This window comes from Aythya marila (assembly GCF_965140915.1).
Source record: "Aythya marila genome assembly, chromosome: 3".
NCBI classification, from domain to species: domain Eukaryota; kingdom Metazoa; phylum Chordata; class Aves; order Anseriformes; family Anatidae; genus Aythya; species Aythya marila.
In genome coordinates, this window is record NC_139044.1 from 11312550 (window position 1) to 11338240 (window position 25691).

The window sequence follows — 25691 nt, forward strand, 5'->3', positions numbered from 1 at the left end:
ACCAGTGTTATACTAAGCTTATAAAATAAATTGTCTGCATGTAAATACAAGAGAAACATTAAGAAATCAATAGTGATCAGGCCAGGGATTTCAATTCCTGTACAAATCTAGAAATGAGTCAAGAGCAGATAAATTAACATGTGGCTGTGGCAGTATGAACATGGACAGAGACAACGTGATGTAATCCATTTATTGAAAGAGAGGGCAGATAAAGGATAAAGATACTAATGGGTGATCCAGTCTTAAATGGGATGTGAAAAGCAAACACCACGTGTGGATACCGAGGCATTTTTCTCAAGTATTAGATTCTTTGGGTGAGTTTGGAACATCAGCGATGCCCATGCTCTCACAATACAGAAACAGAGGTATTTACAACCTTAACCCCAGTATTGTGACGTACAGTATAATCGTGATAGGAATCCCACCTGTCAGTTGTGGGGGTTAAAGAGGGTTATAGGTTGGGGGAGTTGTGAGCACATGAACTACAGGGTTTTTAAACAGCCCATTTAGCAGTAGTGAAACTTTGGGTTTATTTCAACTGTGCCTGCCATTTACACTTCATTTAAAAAAAAGTTGCATGAGTAGCTAACCATGTCCCACATGTATTGCTTCACAGCTTTATTTCTGCGGTTACAAGCAATTCAAAACTACTAAATGTTAGAGGCAAGCCTCTTAACTTCTTATCAAAGATCTGTCCATCTTACCTCAAGACAAACAGTATTGCACTTCAAGGTTATATTAACTGAGTTACAGAATCTCTTTAAGGACTGAAACATTACTTACGCACATCCATTGCGCTATGTGTCTGCTTAAAAAGATAAGCAAGAGAAATTAATTTTAAATTAATACTGCAGGGTACTGTGAGGATGACAAAGCGTAGGCCCTCTGTGTACTTATTTCTAATGCTTAAAAGGTTCTTCCGTGACCAGGCTGGTTTAGCACAGCAGCCTACAGAACCGGCCATGCCCTTCCACCGACTCAGTGGTCCAAGATCCGAAGATTGCCTGACACAATCTTGTTCTCTAGTACAGCTCCCGCGGGGATGTCAATTCTGTCGCCATGATTTGCAATGATGATAACTGTTCCCTGGAGTCACAGAGAAGAGAGTGAGTGGTCAGAAACTTTACTGTAGGGAAACTTTACTGTAGGATAGCTCATTCCAAATCAACAGTTAGAGCAGCGTTGTTGGGAGGCTGTTAACAGCCAGACCCTGCACGTGCTTCAACTGAATTACTTTTTTTTTTGCACAGAGCTTTGAAAGAAGCAATAATATTGGAACTACTGTAATTATATGAGCATACTTGATATCATCAGATTATAAGCAGGGTTGCTAACTTAACGATAGATACTTGCTTTATATGATCCTATTGTGCCTGCTTGCTTTTAGGTGTAAAGATGTTACTGCCTTAGCTGGTAATGCAGCTCACCATTATGGCTATAAGGCAAGGAAATGTAAGTACTGTGCCACAGATCCTAAGAAGCATCTGAAATAGCTCAGCTCCAACATTTACTAATCAAGAACCCCAAATTGATGAGAATGGGCCTATGGCTGTAAAGCCAGCCTGGGAAGCAAGGTGGTACATGCCTGGTAAATCACAAAGATGCAAGCATTGTTTTGGACACAGAGTCACCAGGTCTGTGGTGTTCTCACAGGTCTGTACTTGTAGACCAACCTCATCTCTTGCTAGAACTGCACAGAAAAGCACTTATTCTGGTAATGCCTTGTGCTCATTCAGAAGGGGTAATATTGGCTCAAACTTGACCGCTGCAATCCTTGTTGCAGGCCCTTTTGTTGTTATTTTTTAATTCTTAGGAATGCTTCCAGGGGAAGGTGCTGACTTAGGATCAGTTTTCTTACAGAGTAGCAGAGATGAGTCATATATATGCAAGAGCATCCTGCTTGCAAACTCACCTTTAATGAAACGTTCTTCCCAAACGTAACATCACCTGAAACTGTGAGGTGATCCAGTTCCAGCATATCTGGAATACTTTCAAACCTCCGCAGGTAATCTTGAACCTTTTGAAGGGAAGAAAAAATACAGACTGTTTTAAATCCCTTTGTAGACAAACATTGGAGCTTCTTTTAAAAACTCTTTTTAAAAGGTATTTCTGGAATCTATGTCTGACAAATATAAATGTTGCTACTTCTGTCATTTATTGTCATATTGTCTGAGATGACTACAACCAAGGGACAGTAAGGGCAATATCCCATCAAAGCTGGGTGAGCACTAGAGACCACATGCAACTTTTCCTCAGCTGATGGGGGTGAAGGAGTACAGAACAGTACGTATGATGGGTAGAGGTAGATAAAGTAAACCTCACTTTATTTATTTATTGCTATGGACTGTGTTTTTATACCATGCGATAAAATACAAGTGCAGTTATGGGAGTTCACCTTTGTGAAAGAGCTTCCCAGCTTGACAAGAGGCACTGTCGGAAATTCTCGCTTCTCGCTCATGGTTAAAGACCCAGCGTTAAGGCTGTACAAGTTCGACATCACAAGCAGGAGATCGGACGTGGTCTTAACAGGCAGAAAACGACTGCGAGGAACGTTTATCCCCAGGGAGTTCTCAAAGCTCTTAATAGCAGCACCAACTGCAGTCTCCAGCTGGATAACATTCAAACCTCCATCCAGGGTCTGGAAGAGAAAACTCACGTAAGCACGACCAGCAGGTAAAGGCACTCAGCTCTACAGCCTAGCATAACTCAGAGTTCCACATTTACCAACAGACCGGCTCCTTTTTGAAGGCATCAGTCCTTGTTTAGTTACACAGAAACAAAATTTTTTTTTGAGTTCATTTCCTCTAAAATCTTGTTATCTGCTTACCTTTGGGTTAACAATGATCTCCATGTCAATAGCGTTTTTCTCTTGCAGCCTTTTAATCGCAGACAGAGCAATCCACAAATTGTTCGTGTTGAATATTTTGAATTTTGACACAGATTTGAATTCATCAACATGTGCTTTTGGGACCTGAGCTATCTCCACCAGTCTCAGCTTGTTTTCATATTGCGTAAGTGTCCCACCCTGCAGGGGTAAAAGAAGAAGTTTTAAGTCCTGTTAATGAGCTGCCAACAGAGAAGCCACCACCCCAGCTGCATGCACTGCTTTGGTGCCATTTAAGTTGAACCTCGGTGAAAACATGTTACTTGTGGTCAGCTACTGGGTTACTAATTATAGAGCGTGTTTAAATTACAGTCAGAACTGTTAAATGATCGTGTTTCAGCACTCCAGAACAGTTACTTCTGTTAATGAAAGTTGCTGAGAATCTTTGGCAAGTGCTGCTTTTGTCAGAAGTCATCTTCTAGCGCTTTGCTGGATTACAGTGCAAAACTTAAATCAAGTCTATTAACTCTACACCATTTCTTAGACAACTTGGACTCTCCATGGGTGAAGCTCTGTATTTTTACAGGGCCTTTTTGTGGTGTTATAGGACTGTCAGACCTTTCTTGGTATCTGACGACTAGCTGGGGGAAAACCACGTTCCCTCCAGCCTCATACTTAAAAGAGTAAAGGTAAAGTTCTGTTACATGACTAATTGCTACTCACTAGGAATATTTGATACATGCCCTAAACATAAGATAAGTTGTCAAACCTGGACTTTGCGCAAAGTCAGGCAGCTGTGGCAGGAGAGGATTTGCAGCCCCGACAAGCTGCGTTGCGTTATGCTCACATGTACAGCTGCACAAGGAGCTTGCACAGGTTTCAGTCAGTAGTGATACAACTGCAATATCCCAGCTATGCACTGCTTTTACCATCCCCAAACCTCTCCCATGTGCAAGTGACAGTTTGGAGAAGGTAAGGAGAGTGTGACCTGCAGAAATTACTTGTTGTCAGTAATCCTTGGCTGCTGTTGCCCAGAAGCTAGATCCAATTTGTTCCATGAATTAAAACTTCATAAACTGGCTGATTTTGTGCATCTCAAATGAGATCGCAGCTGATGTGTTAAATGGTGCCTGAAATAGCTATAAGATTTAATGTATGTCTGAATTCATGCATACGGAAGAGACAAGAGGCACAGATTGGCACCAACACGCGGGCAGACACATTGCACAACTGTTTGCATTTACCTTCACATCTGCCCTGGTCTTGTTTGTGACTTCCATGACAAACTCGCAGCGTTTTCCATTGGGTGGGTTCATAAGATGGTTCAGAATGTAGAGGTCCACAGTGGCTCCCAAGTTATCTATATTGGATACAAAAATATACTCCTTCCCCTCTGCAATGAGGTTATCCAGCAGCCCGGAGTTATAGAAGCTGGCGTAGATGTCTCCATGGCCTGGGGGATACCAGCACTCCGTATTCTCTCCTGAGTAAGATACGTCCTTGGCTATTGGCAGCAGAGTTTCCTTATTAATTCTAGGATACCTGGAAAGACAACAGTTTTGTTAGGTTGTTAGCACAAAGTAAAATGAAAATGCAATAGTTTGGGTGCAGCTACCTGGGCTTTTTCATGCAGCTTTAGATGTTATGCTTGCTAGGTCACTGAGAAGGTGCAGAACACGGTCTTTCATTCATGGATTTAAAACCACAGTTCTCAGACCATGCAGTAAAACAGCATTCCTCTGACACAGGGCTCCAGAGCATGCCATCAGCCACTTTAGATAAGAGCTTTCTCTCGATAAGGAAACCACGTTCTGTCTCCCTCCAGAGCCCAGGCATCTATCCTAAAAGCAAATTCAGGAACCAAGTGGCCAGCATCCAGCACTCCATTACACCCATTTCTTGAAACTGTAGCCTGTCCCCACCCCACATCTCTCTCTAATACATCGCTTTTGACTCTACTGAACCCCCTGACATTTCAGTCTTCCTTTCAAATAATGAGATTGAACGTGAGTATAGAAAATACCACTGCTACCTCAAACTAAACACCGTACTATTTGGAACATGAGGAAATGCAAGCTAGTGTTTCCTTTCACCTCAAGTAGAAAAGTTTTTTGATACCTGCTTTGATTAAAGGTATATATTTTCACACGGCTGTGACTGTATTTCTGCAGGATTTTCTTTGTGTCCTCATCGGTGTTGAAGGAATTCATAAGAACAAGAGGAACATCGGTGTTGTAGGTTTTGTTTAAGTGCTGAGATGGGAAAGAAATGGTAAATTCAGCATGTATTTTTAGCTTTAACTCCTGACACCTAAGATTTTGGGGAAAAAGGAAATACACTTATTATTTCCAGTCTGCTTTATCTATCCATTAGATAAAAGAGAAAAATTCTTGTACCACTAGAATACACAATAAAGCAAGTAAAAGAAAACAAATCACTGTAAGCAGTGAAGTATTTAAGATAAGACCCATTACTTAACATATAATTAATCTTTGTTTTTAAATCTGCGTCAAGATTCCAAATTTAAAGAGCGTGACACTGCAAAACTATTCTTTTAAATTTTAGGCTACTGTTGATTACAAAAGGCACGCTTCCCCCAAAATTATTCAAGTCTGTGAGGGGAAGGTTGCAAAAACTTCTCTGCACAGCAAGCAGTTTTGAGCCTTTTTGTCAGGCTTTGAGACAGAAAATATTATCATGACCACATAATGGATGAAATGTTGCAATGGTAATTATTTAGGCATCTATAAAAAAAACTGAAATACATGTGAGCACTTTCAGCACAGCAAAAGAAAAGAAAAAAAAAAAAAAAGAACAACAGAAAACAAGTGTGTTCTACCAAAAGAACATGCAGAAAATACACTTTAATTGAATTGAAATCTTGGTGCACCAGATCACCCTTGTCTGTTGGGGAATGTTTGGGATCATTAACCTCTGGGGGAGTCAGAATACTGCAATGACCCTTTTGGGGAAGCACCCACAGACGTGAAGGATTAGGACTGCATTAGTTGGACATAAATTTAAGTGGTGTGTGGGACTCTCCTGCATACATGAGACAGTTATTCCAAGCAAAAAACATGATGAGGCAAAAATGGTTGGAGTTCTAAAAACTATGGAACAAGCACACTCGATTTCCTACTCTAATGGCCATCTTAAATATCTGCTGCAAGAGGAATATTCTGCATTATAAACATAAGCTGAAACATCCTCTCCCAGCACCAGCAGCTGTTACTTTTTCTTCCTTCTGAGGAAAATCCTAGCAATCACTTCCATGATGAGGGTTTTAATTTGAGAAGGAACTCGGAGCTGCTGTGAAGAGCTTTGTTCCGAGGCACACGAACAAAGCTACACTCAGACCTGCACCTGGAGGAGTCGGAAGCGAGCCCAGGAGTTAGCCACGCCAGGCCAGCTCCACAATTTGGTCCCTTGTGTAGCTGGACACAACCAGCCCTGTTCCGGTTGGTGCGCACAGGCTGAATTACTCTTGTGCTAACATGTGCAGAGAGGACAGAGTTCAGTCGCCGATTGCTCCGTCCCCTCTGTCCACATGTGCTGCACATCACTAGCGCCCATTCTTCCCAAAGCAATTCTCTGCTCCACCACTAGCTCTGAGACCAGGCCCCCTTTCCCTCTTTCTTTTGGCAGGCCTCCACCGTCACCTCTCTTAAGGCTCCCACAGAAGCTCGCTGTGCCTCGCTTCACCCTGTGCAGAAAGGGAAGGCTCTACCCCGAATTACAACTCAGATACGCAGCACACTCAGTGACCATGGCTCATACGGTGAAACAAGGATTGGACCCAAACTCCCCCTCGCCCCAAAAAGGGGAAGTGTGACCCTGGGCTGTGTGCTCACTGAGGTCAGACTTCTAGTGGGAAGTGTTTCTGTACTGGCCAGGACGTCAGCTCTAGGTGAAGGTGATTTCAGAGTAAGTCTCAAGTGCATGGCTCCCTTGAAGCATCCACAAGGACATTCAAAGCACATCAGAAGTTACCTCAATCTGCTGCACGGTCAGATCCAAGAAGGTGTTCTCGTTCCGCACCCCGATGAGGCTTTTGGGGCCTTTACAACCCATGCTTGTGCCCAAGCCGCCATTGAGTTTCACAACCACCAGCTTGTTCAAGACAGAAGCAATGTTATCGGGCAGCCCTCTAGCCTTTATCTTCTCATAGGGTTGGATCTGTAAGAAGCAAAATTTTCAGAAAGTCAGGTATTTGGAAGGAAAGTGCTTTCTCCTAAAAGCTTTCAAAACTTCAAACTTGGTAACCCAAATTGACATACGTGATTTAGGAAAACTACAGAACATTTGCAAAATGAGTCTACAACAGCCCCATTTGGTACAATACAAATAACCTGATCTGTTCCCACCACAACCTATTCTCTAGAGAAGCCCCCTAGCCTCTGTGAGACCTGTCACCATCAGCTTCATCCCGGCATGTCTCAGTCTACTCCTTCCAGATACAGGGAGCTGACTCGATGGTGAAGAGGGGTTCAGAACAACTCAGCCCAGTTATGCTGCCTAACCCAAGCTTCCTCTTGTCTTGCAGGAGGAGGGGGAGGTCTCTTTGTGACTCGCCTAACTCCCTTCCCCGTAAGATCTCCTCCTTCAGTCAGGATGCGATTTAAGAGCGCAGGCTCCGCACACTGGACATAACTTTTCTTCCCTGAGCAACCTAAAGTCAGAGCAGATTTTTTTGATACATTGCACTAAGGTTTCTCAGAAACAACATTCTTGGCAAAAGGTTGGTTCTTTGACTCAGTCTAAAGTAATATTTATTCATATTACCAGCCCAATATAATAATTCATCACACCGAAGAGAAGCCAGGAAGGAATGCAGAAAGTTCCCAATAAAGGAATAAAGAAAGTTCCTAATTCTTATCCTCATTTTTTCCAGGATGCGTTCATCAAACCTTGCAGAAAGACTTCTACTTGCTGATATAGCCATATCCTACAGGTTTAAGGACAGAGTATGGGATACGTTTAGGGCTAGGGATAGAGAACAAAATCAGACTTGTAATGAAAGTCAGCATGCTTTCCATTAGGCATTGCTTCCCCCCTAATCCAAAGCACATAAGTCAAGGAAACAAAGGTAATAGTGCAACAATAGGTATCATGCCAGCAAAATCAATACAATCATCTTTTAGCCTGCCCATCTAGAGATTTCCTTCCAAAGAAAAGCCTTTGTGTTTCAGTGCTGCATGTATTCTAGCAGCAAGGAAGTGATTGTAATTCTGATAAGGGATTTGTAAATCGCACAGCTGATTTCTGAAAACAAACACATACCAAGTCCTTCTCAGAAGTCTGTGTCTGCTTCAGGCAAGTCAGGCCCGAATTTCCTTGGAAATTCACGGTGCACTGGAACAAGAGTCAGATTTCTTACTCGGATGTGGGGAGGTTGGGAGGAAAACTTGTGCAATTCCAGCAGGCCACAGATGGCCGATTAGAGCGGATCCCTCACATTAGGGAAATTCTGCCTCCTGCATGATCTGGAAAGCTCACGGTATATATTTAAAGATAAGATCACTCCACAAGCTGCAGCGTAATGACTAACTAAACTCTCATTACTCAAACAGTGGTAACTGGCCCGGGAGGAACATCTTGATGCAACTGCTTGAACACATTCCACCTAAAAATGTTTCCAAAAAAGCAAGCCATTAACTGGACTTGAAAGCCTTACTCCCTCACTCAAATATTTTAGCTAATACGAAAACAGATTAAATATCTGTAAGAATAGCACAGGGTTCCTTGTTGAAACACTCTAGCTGTTGAATAGAAAACCATATGTCACTGTTGTGACTTATTTTTCTGGCTCAGTGGGCAGTGTTAGTGGAGAACAAGACGAGTTTCGGTAGTTTTGTGATACGCACTCATCAAAATGAATACAACTGAAAGCAAGAGGTTTGTCCAACAAGCTTACCAATTATTTTCCTTCTGTGTGGTTTTTAAAAGCCACTTTCTACACAACTACCAGGAGCTTTGCTGGTTGTTTCTGGCAGGTGCAATCCCTCTCAGCGTCTCCTAGCACAGAGAAGACACTGGGAATTCAGTACCCCCAGACCACACGCTTCCCAGGAGAAGAGGTAACATCCAGGCTCGCTGTTGACCCTCTGCTGAGATCTAGCCAACACATCAAGGACAGGAATGTTTCCATCTACACGCTCTTTACCAACTTCTCACATTCCAAGAAAACACGTAAATTCAGGCTTAACTGTACTTCATGCTTCAAAGTGACAGAGGCTCCTACGCCAAAAACCCTTGAGACAGCCTCATGGGCAAGGCAAGGAGCCCTGTGAGTAATGCACGAACTGTCCCGAGTGCTACAATTATCACTGCCTCAAAGATAAACGTGGTTTTGCTTGGGAAAGTAAGAATGAAGAGGAAAATCACACACATTTAAGCCTCCATTTTCCAAGCTAGGTCACAGCAGCAGACATGGTAGCTGGACAGGTTTTATTTCACTCTCCCAGCAAGCCAGCTAGAAGGCAAACAGCATTATCGTGGCTCGGGCAGCGCGAAGGAACACAACCACCGCTGCAGTTGTCTGCTAATATCCACGTTCTCCTTAGCAGAAGGAATCAGCTGATTAAACAAAGCAGGTGACGTCGACATGCTGCTTTCCAGAGTGATAAGAGCAGAAATAATATGCCCCTTTGCCATTAATAAGCACACGGGTTTGTCAGAAAAATCTATACGCATCCATAAAAGACAAGGGAGGGGCAATCTGTCAGACCAGACACGAAGTCCAATGCTAACTTGAGGACAGCCAGAACTCCGACCCCTAGCAGTGTCCCTGTGGCACCACAGTCTGATTCACACACCCAAGAGAGACAGTTTTCAAACGAGGGCTCAGGGGGTCCCAGCAATTCGACGGCCAGTGTCTCGTCTTGGTTCTGTATTGTAAGACCATGAAATCAAACACAGCACTTCAACAGAAATGCACATCTAAGGTAACCCCCCAGAAGAAGGTATATTAAGCCAAAACAATTGCTCTGGATTTCTGCTGCCTTGAACAAAAGGATTAACAAAGGGCTCCTTCCTTGTTAACCAGCTGGCTTAAAACAGGTCTCCAAAATCCCTTACTTCAGAAGTCTGACAGTTTTAAATACGTGGCTTAAAGCAGTAACTTCACAATTTGTTATGAATAATTTATGCCAGCTCCTTTTATAAAATCAAAAGCGCAACTGAAAGGTACTTCAGTCTGACCACTTTGCTAGGGAAGCAGTAAGGTGAGTCCTTCCATTCCAGCTTTCTCACGTGAGGGTGTGACAGACTTCATTTTACACAAAAAATAAAAATAAAAAAGAAGATTTGGTATCTGGCAACATCAAGAAATTAAACTACCACTCCAATCACAACCACATCTTCCCAGTTAGTCACACAGCATCCAGTTCACGTGCCATGTGTTACTCCAAGAAGCACAGGCAGGGTAAAAGAGGCTGTTACCAGGAGGGAAATACTCACCCATTTTGGCTTGCTTTTTCCTCTCCCCAGCCCACCACGCTGCCCATGCCCTCCCCTACGTGCTAGCTAGCTGCAGCCTGTTCCCACCCCAAAGCGTGGCACAGCTTGCTGCCTCCAGGTTATAAATTATGCTCAGTTGCATCATCCCGAGATGACAGAAGGTTGAAATAAGTAAGGAAAGAGACAGCTGAGGTTGATAAGGGGGAGGAAGGTGGAAGATAAGGTGGCAGCTAGAAATGAATGGAGACTCAGGGCAAAAGGGCAAAAGACCTGAAATGCCAGGAAATAAAGCACCGGTACATGACTGTCAGCCCACTAAGCCTTATCAAAACATTGCCCTTCACATTTTAAATTTAACAGCAGGATTTTGGAAGCATCCCCACAGTCCAACTTCAGCAAAGGCTTAAAAGATGGATAACCCAGGATAAGCAAAATTGGGAGCAGCCAAATGTGGCTCCAGAGCACTTCAGCTGCAACTCAGAGCCCCGGGATGAAAGCCCCATCACGGTGCAGCCCAAACGCATGCGTGGCCTCCCCAGAAGGGAGCCTGCCCACGCCAAGCCTGTGCTGCGATACCATGCCCTGGGGAACACGCTCTTAATGGTTTCTGTTGTGTTTTTTTTGTTTGTTTTTAAATTTGGGTTTGTGCCTGTCAAGTCAGGAGCTCGGCCATCCTGTGAGGTCTACAGAATGAGTTTGTTTGTCCGGAGGCTTAAGGAAGCGATCTGTGTTTTTAGAGGAAACTGGGAATAAGATTAACGTATTATAACCTCCACAGGTCAACGTAGTCCCAGTGCTCCTCTAGCACAGAGGTCGATCTTTGTCTTACCATTTCCTTGTTTAAAGTGGGTTTCATTTGATTGAAAAAAAAAGAGTCCAACAGGTAAGTGATCTGAATATAACTATGCTTTTTTTGTTTTTCTTTTTTATGCAGAAATTCAAAGTCTAAGAAACCCATAAACTATTTCAAAAAAAAAAAAATAGTCCACCTTTACTTTGTACTTTCAGTAAATAAACAAGAACACATACACTTGCATGAAACTATGCTATTACACAGGGAAAGCGTCTGGGAACAAACTGGTAGTTGTCAAATTGTTTTTGCAGTAGCATGTTCTTTACTCAAAGATGCACCACACATGAGCCCTGATGTCTCCTGCTTGCTGGAAGGGTAAAGAAGGAATGGAAGCAGGCCCAAGGCGGTGATGGTTGCGCTGTTTCAACAGGGCTTTACTCTTTATTCCCTCACACCAAAAGCTGTGGGGGACAAGGGGGGGAATTCAGATCCTCTGCAGTGGGTTTCTAAGGGAGGCAAGCTACCAAATGAGAAACCCGACCTACCCACATGTGGCAGGAGCCTACACCTCTCCAGACATTCTCAAATATTGTCCTTTCTCCTCTGCAGGGGGAAATTGTTCTCCTTGGCCCTGAGCTGTATTCACACAACCCACGGGTTACGAAGCTACTGATAGCATCTGTCCTGGCCTCTGTCACATGCGTAAACCTCGACTGTCCAAAGAATACCAGGATGGGAAGGTTACTAAGTCGGGGCAGCCGTGGCAACCTAGACAAACATCATTTCAAAGCCACTTCCTAAATACCCACATCGAGCAGACTCGTACAGGACCATTTCAGATTGCCCACACAAGCACTTTATGTTACAGAGGAACACTACTGCCCTTCATCAGGAAACTTATGACTGGCAATATTCAGCTAAATTAAGACAGAGAAAGCTTTCAAGTCCGCAGAGTTGTTTTATTTATAACTTAGCTGAGAGGCTCATTTCTTCCAGGAAGTGAGATGAAGAAAACCAGGAGACTAATATTTGAAAAAAGAAAATAAACAGAACACGGACATACATGGCTTATCACTTACATGTGTGGTGTGTATACACACACAGGCACACTCTGAAATAGAGAAAAGTCTCTTGAAAACACTGAGATGTTTTTATAGACTAGGAAATAAGGAAAGTCAGCTCCTTAGGGTATGAGGAAGGGGGAAGAGCGATTACACGCACTGTACCTTCACTAGTTGGGCAGAAAGGCTGGACTATGACATCTATTTAACAGGAAGCTTGTACAACAATCTTCACAACAAAAGTGAAAACTATCACTCCTGTAATCGTGCCTCAAGGGACTGCCAGTCAGCTACAGCTGACCTGAAAATAATCACTGAACACCACAGGTTTATGGAGCTCGTCATCTGCAACCCCACAGATCCTGCGTGGCAGGCACTGCACACAGCTGAGGTAACTGACCCAGGCAAAACGCTGCACAAGGACAGCGGCAAGAACAGCTCCTGAAAATGGTTATCAGCAAAGAGCTCTGCAACCAAAAGAAGGCACATGCTGGACTGGTCTTGCTTCAGAAATGCCTTGGCATCTCTGGATGTCTCTGTTGGTACAACAGAAGTAGCACGTACCAAAGCAATGGCAGCAGCCATCAGAAAGGGATCCATTAAAACAGCACCCACCAGACTTTGCACATGATGAGTTCAGCATTCCCTGCCAGGGCAGCGTGGCAAACAAAAAGACTTCACCCATTCCCACAGATGCCTCTGCTGGTTCAGAGCGGGCTGCTTGCTGCACAGATGTGAGACAGCCACGCACGGTTACTGGGTGAGCGGATTCTGGGGCTGTTAGGAGCTAAACAGGTGGGAGGGAGAGAAGCTGAACATCACAAAAGCCAGTCACACCTGGAGCAAAACCACAGCTTCGAGATAAGCCACAGCAATGAGCTTGCATGGCAGATCTGGTCACCCGCTCGTTGATGATCCAGAGATTAGAACAATTCAAAGGAACCTTCATCAAAGCGGGACCTTTTTCACATGAAATTCATTGCTAACTGGAAGAGAGGGGAGGATGGAGGGAGGAAGGACACAAATAATGTGCGCTGCTCCAGTTCCAACTGGAAACACCACCATTTTCACCAGCTGTGCCATCCTCTCATAAAAGCATAAATTACTTTAAGTCTTAAGCACTAACTTAGCACTGCTATGGCCATGCTAGACGAGAATAGCAGAGGCACACTCTGTGAACCTGAGGCAGAAGGATTTTCATGCAGGAGAACACAAAATCCTTTCCATCTCACACAACCCTTTCCTTCCCACTACGAGGGAAACTACACACAAGAAAATCCTCTAGCAATCTTCTAGCTGCTATGCAAGGATCTTTGACAGAAGCGGTTTTGCAGAATGTTGATATGCAAAAATCAGACGGAACTGAAGCTTTTTGGTCTAGTGCAATCCCTCTTTTATTCCACTTGCACATCCGTTCAGGAATACCATCTGTTCATAGTCAGTTTATTCTATCCACAGTCCATTTATTCTGCTATACTTTCAAAAGGGAACACGTAGAACAAATGGAAGAGGCAGGACATGGATACAGCATTCCAGTGGTGCAGGATGCATCTGAACAAACTACAGAAGATAAAACATCCTGAAGCTTACAAGCATAGATCTGTCAGAAAGACAGGGACAGCTGATACAGCAGAATGGGTCACGAATGCAGGAATTGACAGCAGATACCCAATTCCAAGTGCACACAGAGAAGAATTAGCAAATATGCACACAACCTCCCAGTTCTTATCTAAGAAGACTGTTGCCCAAACTATGAGGGTGTTTTTTTGTTGTTGTTCTTTTTAAAATCTCTAACCACACTGATCCCTACAATTCTGTACCTACAGACCCTTGCCTTCCAAAGGTCAACATTGAAATGAGTTACTCAAGGGCCAAGGTAGCCACGTGCTGTGACTGTAGGATTGCTCCTAAAAACACACACCATACTGCTACTTCATGGAGAACATTGGTGGGAACTTCATTCCAAAGCTTCTAGAATTTCTCAGGAACAGAAGCATACAAAAAGTAGAACCTTGCTGTGTTTTGACAACAACAATGGTTGTGTTCAGGCTGGGCAGACATTAAGAGCAACTATTTTTCTCGCTAACAAAAAGGTTATAAACCTCAAATTTAACGTGCTGAAGGTGCATCAGAAAGCTCAAAGAACAATTCACTGCAAACAGGATCTAGAGATTTATACTTGGCGCTGGGCACCATTCAGAAGAGAAACGCAGCTTGATCCTCACTCCCTGCCACTACCTCCTGTCTACTCCAAGGTCAATACCACCCCGTACTAGACTCCAGGGGATTTAAACATTTAGCAGGTGGGACATGAGTCACACCCACAGCGTTCAGATGCTGTCTGAAAAGCCAAAAACGTGATTTCACCTTTAAAGTCTTACTCCTTTCTTCTTGCATCATGCCCAGTACAGCTCTCCAAAAAGAAGTAAGTCTGCTGCTCAGTTCAGGGCCAGACTGCCTCAAAAATTATTTTCCTTTGCTGAAGTTCCAACTCCCCCTTTTATGTCTTCACTATCGTGTCTGAAATGAGCTTAAGCAGAAAGCTCAGAGTAGAAACCCGGTCCTGATGCAGTTAACAGTTCCGCCCAGGCCTTTGTCATGCATTTACTTCATTTGCGGTTGCATCAGCTCCAACACAAAATATGAAACTCAGCCTTGCTAAATATTTCAGTTCCTTTTGGCACAGGTATTGGAAATGACAACTTGGCAAGGAAGCCCTGGATCTTGAAGGGTCTTTAATTCAGAGAAAAACAAACGTCGGGAATTCAAATTCAGGCAGGATCCCTGCAGCATCAGGCCTGCTAGGTGTCGGCACTGCCATTTAGCTGTTCCAGTCACACGTAGGCTCTAACACGCAGAGGAACTGCCTCATCACCTCCTAAGCACATACACAAGAGCAGAAAGTGCTCCCCAGTAATAAAAATCACTTTTTGCTCTAAGGGTTTGGAACACTGGGCTTGACAAGCAAGCGCTGATGGGGAAATACTTCAGGAACAAAAATGGGCAGGAATGACAGGGCTCACAGGCACATGACTACAGTGTTAGTCATTTGAGACACATCTCGAAATTGTGGTCAGGGATTCTGCTACGATAACATCTAGCTTCATTTGGTTTTGCACACAATGTCACCGAAGTGATTTTTGGAACAGTCTGTGTGAGGCAACATTGGGAGTGTGACTGATCTCAGAAGTATACTCCTACTGCAAGGATGTTTGGAACGGTTTGCCAGAGAGACAAAATGAGCATCTGGGCCCTCATCATGGGTAGACTGGAGAGGAATACACCCATATTAGTCAATATGTAGCTGCAGAAAAACAAGCTAGTATCTACTCAGCACCAAAGGACAGTTTAAAAAGAAATAGCATTCAATGAACCCTTAAAACCTGCTTCCAGATTTGAGGGTTAGGAAGACATTTGATTTTTGATTAAAAGCATGCCTTTTTTTTTTTTTGCTCTTTTCCTTCATGTATAGTTCTTTGAGGTGACAGCTCAAGCTGCAGACAATCCAAGCAGTGGGTTAAAAAAAAATTATCATAATAGACATGCTCCTTTCACACTCAAAGTGCTTTGGATGCTCTCTTTAGCTCACTGATGAGGTTTTGCATTGCTGCTCTGAGGTTAACTTGTTCACTGCTGTTCCCTCAGAGGCCTCCCAGCACGACTTTGTTACTGCTTCCAAGTCAAACAGATCACTGCAATCTACATCAACAAGATTAAATTACACTTGCCGTGTCCACATTCTTTACCTCGTCTCCTCCTCGTTAACCAGCACTCTAAGTGCACTTTCTTCTCTGAAGACTGTAACAGTAATGGGTCCTAACTATGCCAGCTATCACTGTAAGCCTTTGGACATATAGAAGGAAAGCATCTGGAAGGAAAAAACAAGTCAGAAGTTTACCAATATAGCACGAAATGGGTTCAATCTTGTGTTATCTTCATCTGGAGCCTACAGCTTGCTTGCCCATCGGTATTAGTTGCTACGCTAAAATATGGAGTTCAGGAATAAAATCTCCCATTGCAGAGAAAAAGGGGGAACATTACACCACAATTACAGTTCGGTTTACTGAAAGGAGTCTTTACTTGTCAGCAGATGCTTCAGAAAAGAACAGAAAACTGCACTCAAAGAACAAGTACCATGGATAAAACATTAAGTGAACCATGGAAGTCTGATCAGAAATTCTCCTCCTGCGCAGCACAGCATTGCAGAAAAGCCTGGAACACCTTTCCCACTGAACCTGACATTCAGAAGAACCTTATGCAAAACAGAAAACTAAAAGCTAAAGCCTAAAAATGCAGTGAACCATTCAATAACTCTAAGCTGGTAAAATCTTTGGCACATTTTTGGGTGCTTATACATATAGCCACGCGTACGTGCACACCTGTATGTATATAAATATATTTTATAAGTGTATGTGCATTTATATACACACATGCACCTACATACCTAAACACATACTTTGAGCTTCACCAGCTAGCAGTTGAAGATTACACATGCCAGAATTCTTGATCCTTCGGGCAGATCAAGCAGCAAGCCAATTCCCCAGAAAAATCACAGCCAAATCAAGTCACCCTGGGGACTGTAAGTCCTTCCTTTCTAGGCCATGCTACTTGTAGCACAAGAGTCTCAAAAGTAGATGAGAACCTCACTGCACCCCACACCCCCACCTCATAAAATGATATCATCAAAATGGGCAATTATAAATCAGCTACAAAATTATCAACAGTTTTCCAAAAGTCTTGCCCATAACATTCTCTGTGCTGTTCCCACAGGACCAGGAGGAGAGCGCACTGTAAGCTTTTATAGCTACGGGATGAAAACTCCGTGAGAGCTGAATAAAAGCACTCAATCTGCATATATTTCACAGATACCTGTTCCAAAGAAGTTAGGACTGCAGACTTGATTCTGAAGCCCTTCTGAAAATTATCATTCTTCATCCCTTTCAAAAGTTCCTACTGTTCTCATCTACTAGTAAGTTTGATAGCTGTGGTTGTAAAGAAATCAAGATTTATCGAATAATTCTGCAAGTCATATCCCTCCGCAAAGAACAATTTGGAAGATGTTTCTCTGCAGGTCACCTGAAAACACTTTCATGTAGGACACCTTTCACTTCCCACAGTCCCAACATGACACTTATTATACAGGTGGTGGGTCTGGGATAAATACAAGAAGGTTTTGAGGAGGACAGGGAAATAAAACCCTTGCAGTTGGGGGGAAAAATAATAATAATTAAAAAAAAAAAAAAAGAAAATTAAGAATACTTTCAATTTTGAGAGCACTCAACCCACCTCCTGTCAGATCAGGAAAGCAAGAGATCTTTATTTCAAAGTGAAGGCAGCATGGAAAGGAAACTTGTTTGAGGGTATTTTTCCCTGTCTTTTTTCTGTGACATCTTCTGTGACTCCGTGTGATTTGGAGTTCATGCTAGGAAGCACAATCTCATCTAAGAACACGCATTTTTCTCACCTGAGCCAAAGCAACAGGATGCTGCATCTTTTTTCCCCTGTTTTTGATCAGAAGTTGCTTCCTAGCTAAGGGACACAGATGAGGATGAGCCAGCACAGGCCAGAAGGAAGAAGAGAGATACCAACTCTAAACGTGCCCTCCTTTCAGCCCTTTGTGATCTTAAGTTAGGTCTTCTTTTTAAACAGCTTGCCTTGCGTGGGCATCTCCAACAACCTATTTCAGTGTTGTCTAATGCCTCCTGTTTGACATTTGCTCCTATTGTCCTGCCCAGTAATTTTCAGTCCCTTGCAGAACTTGTTTTTTTTTTTTTTTTTCCCTCCACTGAAAGTGTGCGAAACCTTAAAAATGGACAGACAATAGCTCTCCCTCTCCACAAAGCAGCCTATTCACTTGCATCAAATTACTGTAATTTAATCCCAGGCTTTATCTTGACACAGAGAACAGTTTATTCCATTCATTGATTGTTGCAGCTACCTTTTTACATATTCAAAAGTTATCACTCCCCTAGAGCCTCACCCCTCTCTAGACTAAAAGCAGCCCCCTTTTCTGCAGGCTTCCTTATAAAACGTTATCTAGAACTCCAACTTCTCACCTTGGCCTCTTTCCTCAAGGTGGATTTTTCTCCCCAAAGCAACAGTTTGTTTGGTGTTACAGTACAGAAGAGACAGACATCGCATGTTTTTGAAGTTAAAAGAAAACACTCAACCTTGGAAAAAGCCCTATACTTGCTCTAAAACAGCATCATTCATCAACGCTTTAGAAAGCAGCACTGCATCTGTTCTGGAAGTAACTGGCCAGCCTGTCTTTCAGTTGCAAACAGAGCCTTGATTGAATCACCACAGAGGCGAAGAGAGACCACAAATGTGTAAGGAAGTCTCAGGATATGCCAAGATTACGGCAGTGGGAAAAGCAAGAATTCGTAGCACAGCTACACCGTTAGTTACGCAAGAGTCCAAGGACAGCCTCGGGCTGCAGATGAATCAACCAAATGAGGTTAGGTTTAATAGGAATTGTTTATTTCGGTACTAAATATTGCTGAAAAAAAAAATGTTTAGTGCTTTTTCAGCAACATCTCAAGTAGCAGGTTGTAAGTTACAACACCAGACATGGTATTAGAAAACGATGCTCAAAAACCCTCAGTCAGCTACAAGTTTCAGATTCCTCACTTTTACAGAGCTGCTGTAGATTACAGAAGTTGCTAAGTGAGCTATATAACCCAGCCCACTTGCCATATGTCCCTTTCGAATTATTTAGCAGAATGAATTGTTGGAAACAGTCTCAACTGAGACGCGCGACCTTCTGTCATGGGCAGGAAGGAAAGGGGAACAACAAGAGTCCTACCTACTTCCCCTCTAACAAAAGTTACCAGTCACTCCAGAGAAGGTACCAAATGGTAAGATGGCATCTGTCCCACTTTGCTCCCCTGCTCAGAGAACAGCTAACAAAATAACACTGCAGAACTTGATGCATATGTTAAGCAGGACCTGATGTTCAGGAACACACACAGCATATGTCTGTAAATTATTACTTCTCAGCTAGAGCCCGAACTGTTGTCCTACGTGATTTTACAGAACCGTGGCAGTTACACCTATTCCATGGTATATAGCTTTATGTCCCCTACTGACTGCGTCTTCATTGCAACTTACAGAATCTTCTGGTGGTCTTTGAATCTTCCCCCAGTCCACAGATGGTCCCTTTTCTTGTAGGAATCTATGGAACAACTTCTTAAATCCTTCCAGGTCATTTTTGGTGTGCTACAGAGAGGAAATAATATTAATTAATACTGGTATTTATTGTGTACCTACCCTATCATGGAAGCATTTTTACAAACTTGATATACAACACATTCACAAGAGTGAGTTTGTCAGCTCGTGAGGTACAGACATGATAAAATTTTAAATTCCAAAAGGTGCCAAAAGCTCATTCTCACTAAAACTAAAAATGGGAGTGGGAGTTTGGGGGATGAAGGGGGGGGGGGCAAAAAAAAAAAAAAAGAAAAAAGAAACAAACAAACAAAGACATCTAACACCTTGGATACCTAAAAGGCAAGTCTTTATTCAAAACTATAACCACAAGAATTTGGCCAAATCTTTAGAGTAACAGCTTTACCCTCTCTTTCTGTAATCCATTACAGATTATATAAAACCTTTAATAACTAAAGATGATTAAACACTTAGTAATAACTCTGTCGTGCAGTTTGCATGCAACTCAAAGTCTCCTACTGACACTGTATCCAGGCTACTCTTCCACACATGGCCCAAGCACATCTTAAAAATAAGGATAGCAATATTCTGTGATTTGTCCCCTTGTATAAAATCTCTACCTTCTCAGGCTTTGAGTTGCATTCACATCACACTTCTTACCTCCAGCTCATTTGAAGGTGCGGTTGCAAGTATCTTATCAAGTTCTACCTTCATTGAATACTCCAGCTCTTGTCGAATGACTTCCTGAAACTGTGAGGGGCCAGCCTGAGACATGGCTTTACTGAAATCTTAAATTAAAAGGAAAAAAGAAAAAAAAGGTTAAAGGGGAAAAAAAAGAAAAAAGAAAACTAGCTTATTTAGACCATAGACAGCTTTCAGATTTCTTCGGGGAAAAAAAAAGTCATGTAATCCAGTCTTGTTTTATTACTGTGCAAGCACTCCAGGAACCTAGAGATTTTGCTCCTAGTAACTTGGAGAACAGATCTTAAATTGCGTGCGAAAAACAGCCAACCTTCTCTCAAAACTCTAAAAAGTTCCAGAAGATCAATGATCCGTCACAAGAAATGTTCCAAATCCACAGCAGCACACGTATTTTTTGCTAGGCAGCTAAAGTGTTCGTGTCCTACCACATCAACTTTTACTTTAGCAAGTAAAAACGCAAAAAAGCCATTCACTAAAAAAATATTGTATGCAGAACATTGTGATCGAGGGCATCCTTCCGTTCACAGAAGCAAATAAAAACACGTTTTAATTATTTATGCTGTGCATTTTCACACGGTCTTCCGTTTGTTCCAGCAAATATTCCCTTCCTTTATCGTATGAGTATTTTCACACCACAGCATGCCCTTCAGTTACTAAGCAACCTGGAAAAATAGTCCGTCCATCACTTTAGCATTTGTTTTGCTTCTGAAAGTGATAGGCTCCATGGATGTGAAAGAGTAAATACACAAACGGTCCATGCAGTGAAGCCCATAGTCAAAGCACCGCACAGGAAGGAATGGAAGATAGCTCGACTTTATTTTCCAGAAGAAAGCATGTGAACTGAGTGCCTTCCCTAAAGACATTCTGAGTATGTTCTCTAAAGACCTCGGTTAATTTAATTTCTGCCAAATCCCTTGAGTAATCGCTTCTCTATAACACGGAGAATGATGCATTGCCAAATATAGCTGGAATGTTAGAAACACCCTGATACTAGTACAAAAAAGGGGCAGGAAAAAACTTTGCGAGTGAACTGATAGTGCCAGGAAACAGAAGAGGCAGCCTTGGTTAAAGTTTTCTTATTTGGGACACGCATTAAAAGGCTATTCTATCGAGAATGCCTCGGAAAGCCAGGGGCAGTTCGTTCGCATTACGGTTTTGATTGTATTTTTAAGCAAAATACTCCCCGGACTCGGTCACAGTGTCAAGCCCTTGCTTTGAAGCCCACAGAAGCCATTTTCCTGACTGCACTGTTTTGCAGGTAGGGAAGGGAAAAAAAAAAAAAAAAAAAAAAAAGGAGATAGAGAGGCAAGTGCTGCAGTGCACACGCCGTGGTGTAACACAGGGGAAATGCCAGCACCACATGAATAGCACAATTAACAATAGGTTCATTTTTTCATCGCGTGCTTCACTTGGTAGTAAAAACAGGTTAACAGTTGGAGGCACCTTAGGCTTATCTTTCCAGGTGAAATAAGTAAAAACACAAGAGCTCTTCACTGAAAGTACTTCCTCCTACAGAAAGGAGCATAAGATCTCTACCACCTGAATAGTTTCATGCAGAACTGCTGAGCTTTCCTTCCCTCATTTCGACTTGATGCACATGGAAACAGTGTTTAAACTTCCAGGGCGACAACAGCTACAAGATACTTTCAGCTGTTTGTTTGTAATCCTCCCTACAAGGAGTTGTAACACAGGGCTGGGGTTACAGCAACAGCAGCAACCATTTCTCGCAGCTCATCAGCCTGTAAAACATGCTGAACCTCCCGATATGATGCAACGCAGCCCAGCAGAAACTCTGCAAATACCAAGTATTCAACAGAGGCTGTCATTTGTTAAGGAAGAGCCAGCAAACAGCCATCCCGGGCTGCCATGTAAGCAGGAAGATCCTGTTGGCTCGCGATGGCCAAAAGACGTGTATCTCCCTGATAAAAAAACAAAAAAGCATTGAGAGATTAAGCAATATCAGAAGCAAACCAAAAGGATAAGGCAGAGGAAAAGTAAACACGTGATAACACATTCTCCAGGGCTTCACGAGCAAATGCTGAAGGCGTGCGGAGCAGCAGCCTGATGGTCCGTGCCCAGAGCCACCACCCCGCAGCCTCCTGGCCACCATTCGGTGGCCACCACTGGTCTCATCCAGCCCACCAGGATGTGGGTGGCTGGGGAGAGCCCTGCTGGTGCTGCCCATACTGGGATCATCTGGGGGAAAGAGGAATGAGAGAGCTGGCACAGCTGGAGTCCACAAAAACACGCTTCCAACCCAAGTATTACGGGTGCAGGGAGGGATCTGTTGTGCAGGGTAAGAATTTCAGTGCTGTACCCAACGCCGAGGAGCTCAGCACCAGCCTTCCTGCTGGGATTTCCTCCCTAAGGAAAACCCCTCCAGGGTTTGGGGAAGAAGCTGGTGTTTCTGTCCTCCAGCCTAGCGATGGCAGGAGGATGGCCGCTGTCCTTCAGCGTGCGCTGCTGTTAAATTTAACAGCCCGGGTTAACGTTTATTTCCCTCTTCGCCGTAATGGCAACGAAGTAGAAAAGCCAGCACGACTGCATTTCTAAGGGCAGTTATTTCCTACAGGCAAGGCGAATTTCCTAAGGCTGCAGTGAAAAGTAGTTATGGCACCTCTGTAAAACCAGACGGGAGGCAGGGGTGCTGCAGAACTGCAGGAAGAGACTTCCCAGGGGACACGCTGCCCTGAGCTTCCAAATTACCTTTGAAAAAGAAATGCCTCTTCCAAGCCGCACTGCAACCACTGCCTCGGATTGCAGCTGAAGCTCACTTTTATGGGATCACTGTTCTTCAGCTCCCCTCTGAAGGAAGAAAGGGGTGGGATATGGCAGCGGAAGACTCACAAGGGATGGGCCCACACAGGAATGAGTGCAGAACAGAAACGCGTGATGAAACAGTTGGGGCTCCAGAAAACACCAGGTTTTCAAGAAAAATGACCACCCAGGACACCTTCTTTTAATGCCTCCAGCAGAAAATGCTCCATCAAGTTGTAGAGAAAGACCTTTAGTCAAGTCACCGGTGGAGAGTTTCACTCAAACAATATTGTCCCCACCTTTATTTCTACTTTGCTCTTATCTCCCTGTTAGCCTGCCACTGTCCTCACACCGTGAACTATGGTAAAGAGCACAGTATTTTTAGGTTTATGATGCATGATTTTATAACTGACACTTGGGAAACAAACAATATACGATAAATCAGATCAAGTTACTAAAGAGGAGACCGTCACGAACCATGGGAAATAAAATAAGGGCCAGGCTTCCCCAACTGCACACGAAGAGAACAGCAGTGTATTTTCTTTCTGCCATCCCTCCTTTTATTTTACATTAAAAGAGGGAACACACAAAGCTCAGTTTTGTTGCCCTAAGAGCTCATTAACTCGCTCAGAAGAGAACTCACTGCCTTAGTACATAGCATACAGGGTCATGGCACAGGAAGGAGTCACGGGACAAGCCAAGCAAGAAGTCCTCTCATGAAAATGTAGGGATCCTTCGGGCTGAGGGTTGAGAATTGTAATTAGCACCGCAATCCAAGTAAGCACACTGAAAGAGCTACACCAGAAAATTATTTCTATTTCCTTGGAGCCAGACTACTTGCATAAAAATCCGGAAGGTTGGCCCGTAAGTTGAAACACACAGCTGAACTTTAAATGCTCTATCCTTGAACTCGGGGCTGAGGGTACAGAGTGAATGCCTTAACTTCCACCGACTCCGCTGGAAAGTTCAAGGCAATTTTTATCCTTGACAGGGATAAAAACTTCACAGACATCCACACTGCCCAACACAAAACTGAGAACTACTACTTCGCTTGACTTTTGAGAACTCAACAAACCGAAGAAGCATTTGCAAACTTCTTTCTCCCTACCACTACAGGCAAAATTTGTCAACACACACGGCACTGAAGCACACAAGAAGTGAAACCTCGCCACTGTCTCCCCATCACAGAGAAGCAAGTTACCCTGAGCTCGCTCAGAAGTTTGCAACCCAGGACGCCGTCCTGGCCAGCCGCGTACACCAAGGGCTGCGATGTTACCGCTCAGACCCAGTACGATTTCTGAGTCTAGAGGCTGATCCTCCTGCTAAAAATATCGCCTGACATCAGCAATGTGTTTTGGTGCTATCAGCCTAGTAAAAGTACTCTTTAAAAAACCTTCTAGTGTTGTCAAAACCTCGGTAATATTTTAAGAACTGGCTTCGATCTTTACGTAGGTTAACACAGTACCACTTGCCTGCAAGATGGCTACCTCCAGCAGAAGGCTGAGATAAGCCAATTCCACTTAAAAAGAAGGCTTCAGAGCCTATTTTTGTCACTCGTTTCACAGCAAGAAGGGGCTTGTCTTGACAACTTTCAGGACACCAGGTGAGCAGCGTGGCTTCAGCACCTCCCCGAGCGGTGCTGTGCGTTTCGCCCGGCTGTCACAGGACATTCACAAAGTGTCACTGCACTTACACGGCAAGTGTTGCACACTCCTGGACATCCACTGGGCGAGCAGCTGATTTCCCAAAGCCTGCAGAAGCTCTCAGTTCCCCACAGGACCCAAGTTCCCATAGCAAAAGACCTACTATTGCCCACTCTTTTTTTCTAAAGGCGGTGACAGGCCTGAATGGACTTACACCAAGAAAACCTACAGGCGTGAAACCCGCAACAGAAAAACCACACACGCACCACTAGGATCACCAGAAAGGAGGGAAGGGAGGGGGGAGAAGTGCCACGGCAATGCACCAAAGTAATTTTTCTTCCTGAAGTGACCCTCGCGGGTCGGTTCCCTGTTTCCCAATGTACGATTCCCAACTCAAGACCGGGCGAGACGCTCACAGGGCAGCGTGCCGGTGCCTACGGCGGGGGCTGGCAAATGCCAAAACACACTCAGACCTCCAAAAAACTTGGGCAGACGGGGAGAGGCAAAGGGGGGAGCCCCCTACATGCATCAGCTGTGGTGAGGGGCTGTCGGGGTGCTGCGTGGCGGAGCAGACGGCCACGTCCACATCCACGGACACGTCCACGGGACGGGCACCGTCACCTGCCGGGGGAAAGCCTGGCACCCCTCACAGCATGCTGCTGAGGAGAGAAAAGGAGGCGGCACGGCGTCAAGGCGAAATAACCGAAATAAAACCAAGCGGGTGCGGAGCGAGGTCCCTGCGGCGGAGCAGCCAGCCTACCTTTGGCGAACGACATCTTCGCTCCTCGGTGAAGGCGAGCGCAGGGAGAAACAGCGCACCCGGCCGGGATGGGATGGGATGGGAGGGGAGGGAGGGAAGGAGGAAAGCAGCGGCCCCGTCCCCTCCGGGAGCAGCCTCCCGAGCCCGGCGCAGCCCCGTGCTCGCCCCGAGCAATTTAAATTTCATCAGTGGCAGAGGCGGACCCAGCAGCGCGCCGGCATTCACCACCCCTTTCCCCCTAACCCTCCCCCGGGCCGAGCCTCCCGCCTCCGCGGGGCTCCCACCGGGCTCCTCCCCGCTCCCTGCACGGGCCGGGTCGGGCAGGGCACGGCCGAGCCCCCCGCGGCCGCCATTTTCCCTTCTCCCCCCCCCCTCCCGCCTCAGCCTCCCCCCTCCCTTTCCCGCCCCCCCGCCATTTTCCCTCCCCTCAGGAGCGGGCGCTCGGCCCCGCCCCCTCCCGGCGCGAGCGGCCGCCATGGCCGCGGCCCCGCCGGACCCACCTGGGCGCTGCGGCGCGGCGGGGGGC

At 44.5% G+C, this 25691-nt stretch overlaps 1 protein-coding gene across 1 annotated transcript; it reads right to left on the minus strand.

Moving 5' to 3' along the window:
• Positions 1-176: 176 nt before the first annotated feature.
• Positions 177-25359, minus strand: UGP2 (UDP-glucose pyrophosphorylase 2). Its single transcript, XM_082757924.1, has 10 exons — positions 25166-25359; positions 19964-20091; positions 19247-19354; positions 6815-7000; positions 4943-5076; positions 4069-4366; positions 2828-3025; positions 2396-2638; positions 1913-2017; positions 177-1086 (listed from the first exon to the last, which is right to left on the minus strand). Exons 1-10 carry the CDS (start codon positions 25179-25181, stop codon positions 979-981), a joined length of 1524 nt encoding a protein of 507 aa, XP_082614050.1. The 5' UTR covers positions 25182-25359; the 3' UTR covers positions 177-978.
• Between the last annotated feature and the right edge of the window lie 332 nt (positions 25360-25691).